Source organism: Polyodon spathula, unplaced genomic scaffold (assembly GCF_017654505.1).
Source record: "Polyodon spathula isolate WHYD16114869_AA unplaced genomic scaffold, ASM1765450v1 scaffolds_407, whole genome shotgun sequence".
NCBI classification, from domain to species: domain Eukaryota; kingdom Metazoa; phylum Chordata; class Actinopteri; order Acipenseriformes; family Polyodontidae; genus Polyodon; species Polyodon spathula.
The window spans coordinates 13,040-22,532 of record NW_024471899.1 but is presented as its reverse complement, the minus strand read 5'-3'; the positions used below and the strand labels follow the sequence as shown (position 1 = coordinate 22,532).

The following is a 9,493-nucleotide window of genomic DNA, read 5'->3' as shown; positions in this document are numbered from 1 at the left end:
TGAAATGTTGTGAACCGCAGCAGTTGTAAAAATACCATGGTGAAGATTGGGAGGGCAGACAACACCTTCCATGCTGAATCTGTTACTCGCACTGTTTGCCAGATCTGTGGAAATGTTCAGTACTCCATCATAAGATATGGATAGTCCAAGGCTAAACATTTCATCCACAAGCTGTTGTTTATGTGTCTTTACATAAAGAAGTCTGATGTAAATTGTAAGGGGTGCCTCACGGTGTCTATTGTGATGCTGACCATTGGATCCTTCCTGAAGACGAAGGTAGCTGTTGTACTCTATCAATTGGGAGATTGTCAGAGTTTCCTGGGAAGAAACTGATGTGGTCTGTGATTTGATATCAAGACCATCCAGCAGATATCAAGACCATCCAAATGCCTTCCTGGCATTTTTGATTTATGATATATATATATATATATATATATATATATATATATAATATATATATATACACCGTTTGTCTGACTTGTCAGACTGAACACAGAAACCCTAGTTAGGTTTCCATGTTGCTCACGTCATTGTCGCCATTTTGATTGGCATTTGTGGCGACAATGATGCCCTGATATTGGATACTGTTCAGCGTTTCCCAGAGTACATTCGTGCCAATTTCCATGCAGATTGCTCCATAAAAGTAAAAAAAAAATAAATAAATAAAAATAAGTAAAGTTTGCATAGGTATATAGTGTAGAAACATATGTACCCGAAGTTGTTTTGTGGCTATCCTGAAAAATGACTGGAAGTAATTCCCTGTGGCGATGCCCACATATCTGATATTGTTCACAGTGTACATTCCTACCAATTTTTATACTTGTATTACAAAAAGAGTAATTCTTACACATATCTAATTCACTGTATGCCTATGCTCCACTTAAAGTTGTACATCTAGAGAACCGCTTCTCAGAATATTGAATTATTTATTTATGTGGTTATTAATTTAGCTTTTGTTTCTTTTTAAGGCTAATGAACGTAAGGCCTATTTCCAAGAGGCTTATGAGAGCTGCACACGAGAATTGGAACTACTCTTACACCATTGCAGTGTGTCAGGCCTGTGGACATCAGGTTAGTGTTTGAAGGTATAAAATGACAGATGCTTCTGTCAGTGTTCCAGGAGTCACTGCTTTGTGGGAATACTACAGATGCCTCTGACATTCCCTCTTCTCAGCATGCTATGATTTGATGACAAGACGAGAGCAGTCCTCACAGCAGTAGAGTGACCAAGCTAGTTTGAAAAGGGTGACGCCGTGTGGACCTGCTGTTGTCAGCCAACAATTTGATTTATAAATGCCAGGGTCAGTTTGGTAGGACAGGGAAAGGGCTCACTTGCTGGGCTGTAAATCCAGCTGAGACTGGGGTCCTTACAGTCTTCCTGCAAGGGGAGCAGATGTTTTACTTGAAGTGAGCCAAATTTTGATGCAACCTTTAGCAACTTGGAGGTCAGGTATTAAGCAAGCTTTGCGTGGGGCATTTCCAAGCAACTGTTATAGGTTTGATACAACAAATTAATTATGAGAATATCATCGGGGCTATAGTTTATTGTAACAAACCACCCTCCCGATATGCTCTGCCATATGGTGCTTTATGTGCAAGCAAGGAAGGTGACTAGTCAAGGAGGCAATGAATATCTGCAGCCTACATTTAATGCTAAAAAATAGTTTAAAAAAAGAAATGCAATCAATTATAATTGTGTTCATTTGTTTCTAGAATTTTTTTTTTAAATAATATTTCTGAAACATATAGAAAGGTTGGTAATGGAATGTAATGGTCTCTTTTTAAAAAATATGTAGTGAACCATTTCAACACTAAGATAGCCCTAAGATACGTATTGTCAGTTTCTGTGTCTGTAGGTATCATAAATCAATGGCTAACTTGTGAGAAGTCACATCACAAACAATAGCCACAAGTTTTTTTTTTTATTCAGTAGCTTAATTAAATCATGTAGTATAGTTTTTTTTTTTTTTAACTCTTAAGTTTAACCACAAAAAGCCCAGTTTTTAAGAATATGCATTTATAAATGCAACCCGGCCCAAAAGCAAAACAGACACATGTGACTGATAGTGCACCCCCATACTGTGCACAAACACATAGGCATTCGGGAAATATATCAGCTGTGTTGTCTGGCTGGTGCACAAATAAATAAAACCTTTTTTTTTTTTTTTCACCCTATTGATCACTGCCCATGCATGGAAGGCAGTGAGTACTTTGCTTTACATACTTAGGATTTTTCAACATATTGTATTTGAATAAATTGTGCACATGTTTGCATGTTGGAGAAATATAGCTTAACAAATTAATCTGCCCTTTTTCCACCATTAAAAAGTGAATAGTATTTACATTTAATGTTAAATGATACTGTATACCTTTTGCCATTCAAATTATTGCCCCATATTATCAACTATTCTGTTTTATTGATAAACACATTTCATCAGATAGGCCAAAGAAAAGTTTTAAACATATACACTGAGAAAAATAACGGGAACTTGTTGTCTGTCTATTGCCTTTTTAAATTCTATACTCCCCTGTGCACTAAGTTAATAACATGTGTCTAACAGGATCTTTTTACATGTGTGCTAACAGGATCCTTTTTCTCAACCAAGATATCTCCGGCAGTTATATAACTGTTACACACTATAAAAGTGTATGAAGCAAAAATTGATTTTAAAACCAGGATGAATTCTAGGATATTTCAGTTTTGTATTTCACAGCATTTGTTAATGGACCGTGCATTTTAAAACACACTTTTTACTGTTCACATTTTTGCAAATCTGTGTACTCTTGGGAGGAATACAAGAAAACCCTGAGACATGGAAGATGTGAAGAACACAGTAATCTGCTGAATCAGATTGGTTGCCAAAGACAACCTTGTGGCCTTGGCTGCAAATTGGAAGCATTTGTATTCCAATTTACAGAAACAACTGTGAATTCCTGAATTTTTTAATTGTTAGTCAATTGTGGAACTAAGCCTCTAATGCTCAGTTCAAATTCTTTTATAAAAAAGAATCCTTGTAGTAGTCTTTATATGAGGAACATTAAAAAATATAGTTGGAGAAAGCTTTCATGAGTAAGTTCTGTCTGACCAAAAAATGTTTTCCATGTTTAGAAACAAACAAGTTTGAATATATGGATTAGCCATATAAAGATGTTATATCTACAGAAGGGTCAGAATTATACACAAATTGGGGCTTACTTGTCCCTCTAAAAGGAAATATGAAAACAGGGTTTCCCTGTTATTTCTTTCATAAGTTGACCACTTTTTTATATACCCTAAATTTATATGACTGATGCCTTTAAGACCGCTACACACCAGACACGATGTGACAAGTGAATATGTAGTCCGTCACCACACCACGACAAAAAAAAAAAAACATTTAGTTTTGATACAAACCATTTACATTGCCTGCAATGTGATGGCACAACTAGAGAATTGACTAGCCAGAGAACAGCTTCAATGTGCATGGTCCACCAGATTAAAAAACCAAAATGACGGAGGAATAAATAAACCGTTTGAAAAATATGCAGAGCTTTATGACAAAGGTCATCACAACTATACAGTTACAGAGGTGAATGATAGTACAGTATATGGGAGTCCATTTTGAAGGAACTGTATACTTGGTATATATGATTTATTGCCATATATGTTGAAAAACCATCAGAGAAGATACTCATAATTTCCACATCATGTTGACGAATATGTGACAGTCTTGAGCATAGTCTTGTCAATAGCAATTTTAGTAGTTTCATAGATCTGGCAGTTTTCAAATCTGTTGCTTTGCATCTCTGTGTTGCTTCAGGTGTGTATTATCATGTCGCTACAGAAGTATCCTGTACCTAATGAAAAAGCGCATTGCGTTTGGTCTGTAGGAATTCACTCTTAACTGTTTCGGTACATGGGAAATGTTTTCGTCAGATATCACTTTCTAGTAAGATAGACAATGCTGACTCCACCTATTTCTGTTTTAATTGGCTTTATAACCCTGCAGCGGCAATTCAGTTTAAAACATGGCATTCTTAGTGTTAAGAAGGAACACAAGTGGTATGGCATTAACAAAAGAAAAAAACAAACGTTAGATCAAGTCTTTGTGTGGCTGATCACTTTATTCTAACTGCCCTCACAGTATTACATTTGAGTTGATTTTATATAGGGTTAAAAATAGAATACATTTCAAGGGAGATATTTAAAAATCATTTGACAACAAATCACCAATACTGCTCTGTGCTTTAATGCCACTAGTTTTGGCAAGCAGGATCCTTATAAGCATTATAAGAAATGCATTATAACTTAAATAAAATGGGGCACAGTATTTTATTTTATTTTTTCCCTTTCTCTCAACCTTTCTCTTGACTTGCTAAAGGGATTATAAAGCAGAGACTTGATAAAGGCCTAGCTTAGGGACTTTTTTGTTTTGGCAAACAGGATTGCTGTATGAGGAGGAAACAGTCTAAGGCTTAAAGTTGGAGCACAGAACATAAAAACTTAAAAGAGGAATTTTGATGGGAAGCGGGAAAGTGAACTTTTTGTTTAGGACAAGAAAATTACGACTGGGGCATAGAAAATTTATTAAATAAGCCTCTAAGGTATACAATCTGCAGGAAATGAGACATTAAACCTTAACAATAAATGTGATCAAAGAAGATCTTATTATTCAAGTTTGAAAGTGGAATTAAGAGGAATAAAGGGGATTGTAATTGTAACTTTTAATGAAAATGTGAAATAAGCTCTTAACTTTTTAAAAGGGAACTTGAAAGTGATAGGGATTATTGCACACAAAAGAAATAACAGGATTTTATTTGGCCAAAAACGGTAGTATATTTATGCTAGACACTTTCTATAATGTGCAAAACAAAATGATACATTTGATTTGACATACTTAGGGATTGATTTGATCAACCTATACCCATCTTTTGAAAAACCTCAGCTGCTTGGTTTTTAGATCATTCTACAGCACCAGGGAACCCCCTGGATTCTATCAACGTCTTATTTTTAGAGGTTATCCCAGGATAACCACCATACATGTTTAGTGTAATCCACGGTGGTTCCCCAGTCCAGTTTTGGCAAGTATGGCAAGGACTGATCAAATCAACCTCTTAACCAGTGTATAAAGAAACAGTAAAAAATAATTTTATGTTTGTACATACATATTCAAAGTGCTCTTCTATCTAAAGTTTCCCACAAAATGATCCACTAGTTTCTAGCTCCCCTTTATCTGAACATTGTTTTTGTTTGCTTTTTGATTATAACATTTTTAATAACAGTTATCACACAGGTATATGATAAGCCCATACTTTGTCTGAGGTTTGTTTATTGATTTCTATAAGGCTCTTTTGTAGCCAAGAATAGAAATTAATAATGAGTTTTATGAGTCTCAAAAGTGATGAGCTATTATTGAAAACTTCCTTAAAAATATCGAGGAGGAATGAGCACTTACTCCTCTTATAGCAAGTGTTTCTAATTTTGCTCATTCTCTTTAATTTTATGCCAAATAGTTTATTAGAAGATCTGGTATGAAAGTGTATTTAGAATGAAAGGCATTCAGACCAAAAAATGATTGAACCTGATCAGAATGTTTTATTTCAGTCTTCTGAAGTGGTATTTAATACTGTTTAGCACTTGTACAGATTTGTCACTTTTAATAGTCTAATATATTTTATCTTCATCTCTGATTTTCTGTAAGTGGTTAGTATAAAAACTGACCACTAGAGGTTTGCACTGGTAATCTTTTCTCCCTATGAGTTGGTTAGAAAAAAAAAAAAAAAGTAACCATCTTCATTATGGAAATTCTACCCTGCTCAGGCTGGCTCATTGACCTGTTCCAAAGATAAGACCTTTATTAGAGTTTATTAGACACGACAAATAATAAGTGCAGAAATAGTAATGAATTATAACTCGGATAGGACGCACATCTTTGATAGTTCTTGCAAGTGTTTGTAGCCTGATTTCTATAGAATATGATGCTGTTTACTTTAAATCATGCATTGACATGACTATAGTGGAAGTGGCTCCAGCTGTGTGTCTTGCAGAATAGGTTTCGTCACATTTACTGGGATGTTGATGTGAGGAAAATTGGCCATGGTTGTATTGTCATTTTGTGCTTATTCAAGATGTAGACTTAGCAGAACTGGTAGGAACTTAACTCTTCTGTTTATTCACATTGTAATCATGTAATTATTTAAAGATTTTGGAATGGATATTATCCAAAGGGTTGTTTTTGCACAAAATGTTCAAAGCTGTTGTTGGCGTCTGCATTTATCATGTTGTAGTTACTGGATGCTTTAATCACAACATACTAGCCTGCCATAACACTGTTAATAGGATTCAGGGACCAGTGAGCAATGAAGATGTGACAAGTCAGCATGATTTGTATGGAAATATATAATATGAGACCGATACAGAATTCTGGGTGATACATCTTCTATACATTGTAGAATACATGGCAGGTGCACAATTTTCAAAACAAATTAATCAACAGCTAAGTAATGTAATTCAAATCTTTATATATCCAGATGAGTTAACTGAGAGTAAATTCTCATTTCCAATGACGACCTGGAAAGAGGCTCACACCAAACAACATAAAACACAATAAATAAGGGGTAACATACTGTAGGTTTATCTCAAGACTAAAGAAAACTTTGGAAGTAAGCCCCCCCCCCGGAAGAGTGTTGTTGAAATCCTGGATATTTATTTATGTATTTATTTGTTTAATTGTTATATTTTGCTTACACAGTAACTGAAGAAATTAACAGCATTAATGATTGTTTTTCATCTCTGTCTTTCATAAAAAATGTTAGAGGCTTGACTTACTGTTTTTCAGGTGAGAGAGACAAAGAGAAACCCCAGAACTTCACTGTCATCATTGAGAACTTGAGGAGGACCTTGACATGTTACCGGGACAGATTTGAAGATACTTCAAATGAGGTACTGTAAGACTTTTATACTTCTAGAACTGTGATTTTCAACACTGGTAAGTGTCCAGGTTTTTTTTTACAAGCAGGGACTAAATATTGTTTTAAACATGCATTGTTGTCTGATTGATGCAAATACACTACAGATAGTTATTGCTACTAGGTAAAGTTTGTATTAAAAACAAACTGTATATTCATATTAAAAATAAAAAAAAATAAAAAACTAGAGAAACAAAAACTGGATGAAACTAAATCTGAACCATTACTTAAACATAATAAGTGTCCCAAGCAACTGACTGACAGATAACAATGCTGTGGTTACAGTACAGTATACATTTGTAACTTTAAAAAAAAAGTTTCAAATGTACTCCCTCAGTCTACAAGGTGGTCTGCTGCAGTGGCCAAAGTGCTTGTTTGTGTTGGACATCAGTCTGTGTTTGTTGAGTGTGTTTATTTTGCGTAATTGAAAGGTTTGGCCAGTATGCTTGGACAAAAAGGACATTAAAGTTAGTGTTTCCTTCATAATTATCCAAGTTCGTCTATTTTTCACAAATAACTGGTCTATATACACTTTTTCCCAATTTTAACATTGTAAACAGACTTTTTTTTTATTCTACTCATGTGGCGTAATTTGAACTTTCAGAACTAGACGAATCCTGTTTTCAGCACCAAAAGCTATGCTGAATTGTAAATCAAAGGCAGTGAAAATATAGCCAGGACTAATTACATCTTGCTAGTTTTTGTGTCATTTTAAACCAGCGATGAGTACTAAAAGGTCATCTTGTTTTATATGCAGATACTAGGAAGAGGTTAGGAAAGAGGTTCTAAATCCAATTTATTCTCCTCTTCCTAGTATTCCTAGTGTTGCATTTTTGTTTCAAGTAACCAGGGCTGCTATTGTAAACTTTAAAGTATCACTATAGAGAATAAATGGACAAGAAACCTTTATAACAACACAGGATAAAATTAAAGACACATACACTGTAAGTGGAGTTCATTAAACATTGATAATTGATTACCCAGCTTAAATACAGTAGTTACATACTAGACTGCGAACACATGTTTCCTTAGTCTTTACATAAGTCTTCTTTCATTTGTCCTCAGACTGTCATTTCAAACTTTACAAGGCAGCCGGGGAAGCCAATTTATCAAAACGCCTTCAATTTGTGCTAGTTTGCTTGTGTTAGCCACTTTATAATAAAAAGGCCATGTCTTATGTGCACAGGGGGGACTTGGCAGGGCAAAGAGAACAGTTACAAGTAATTGAGGGAAATAATTACACCTGTAAAGGTACTAAGAACTACCTGATCTGGCCTGTATAGGACTGTAATAAAAATCAGTAGTTTAAATGTCTCTGTTGAGGCCTTGAGAGGAAAGCCTCCGAGTAAGTAGGAACACGTTGCCCACGGTGAATTGTTACTAGGGAAGATGGATATCACATGATCCTCAGCAGTGTAGAGGGTCGACTCAGCAGGCTTTGGCTAAGGAGTGTGCTTAGTTGAGAATATGTGCCAGAGACAGCAGTGGGACGAGTAAGGGGGTGGCTCTGAAGGAATGTAAAGGGAACTGTTTGACAGAAAGAAGAATGAACTGTCAAAGAAAGTAAATCACAAGCTGTTGAGGTTCCACAGATGACCTGCCACATGTCTCCCTGGTTGGACAGCAAATGACTGACACTGGAATTGTGTTCTACTGTACCAGGGGCTGTGCAACACTCAACTGACCTTGTGTTAAGATTATATATAGGCAGTATCATACCCGTCTTTCTATAGCTTTCTTATACAGTCAAAAAACAATAATACACACTGCATTTCACTCACAGCGATACATATACTAAGAAAGTGGTAATGACCTTTAACAAAGCTATGAGAACCTTACTTACAGTATGTGATGTTTCCCCTGATCGAAATACTGTAGAAAAATATGGCCGCTCTTCTATACAGCAAATTCTGGGTAAACAGTTTATATAGCAACAGATAAAATAGGCACATTTAAGTTAAGCTTTGGAGTTTTTATGTATTTTTTGTAGGTTTTTTTTTTTTCCAGCCAGCACTCCTGGAAAAAGATTAGCACAAGTAGCTCATTTTCACTTTCCTCTCTCGTGGAAATGAACCCCAAGAGCAAAGATAACACTTGAGTGTAGCAGAAGTCTGTAGGTATTCAAATCTGTACGGTCCTGTACTGTACGTCAAAGTTTTTATTTCTAAATAATGCATTTCATGTTAGATTTGTATTCTTGATGTATACAATATTTGACCTAATTACTGTAGATCACTGTGTTTTCTTGGACTCTGCAGCTTGTTTGTCTTGTTTTAAATAACTTTTTATTGGTTAAGTTTTTTGCTTACTTTAACACAAAGCGCTTTAAATGAAAAACATTGTTGTCATTATTATATTTTTTTTTCAGCTGGTTCAAATGACTAAAGAATGTAAATCGAAAGAAGAAACAATCCAAGCACAGAACAAAGAAATTGAGGTGAGAAAATGTTTCTATTTGCCATATGTGCAAATCTTATAGTTGTGAAACCAAGAGGCAAAAAAACCTCTGAAAAACATGAGTGTCTTTGCACCAAAAAAAAAAAAA

General features: G+C 35.1%; 1 protein-coding gene across 1 annotated transcript in view; it reads left to right on the top strand.

Annotated features, from left to right (window-relative positions):
• Positions 1 to 950: 950 nt before the first annotated feature.
• LOC121308134 (coiled-coil domain-containing protein 171-like) overlaps positions 951 to 9,493 on the top strand; it is a gene marked incomplete at its 5' end in the record, with an annotated part of 9,188 nt that continues 645 nt past the window's right edge. The window contains 3 exons of the mRNA XM_041240425.1: positions 951 to 1,071; positions 6,819 to 6,922; positions 9,317 to 9,385. Coding sequence (XP_041096359.1) covers positions 951 to 1,071; positions 6,819 to 6,922; positions 9,317 to 9,385 — 294 coding nt within the window. The remainder of the gene's footprint in view (positions 1,072 to 6,818; positions 6,923 to 9,316; positions 9,386 to 9,493) is intronic.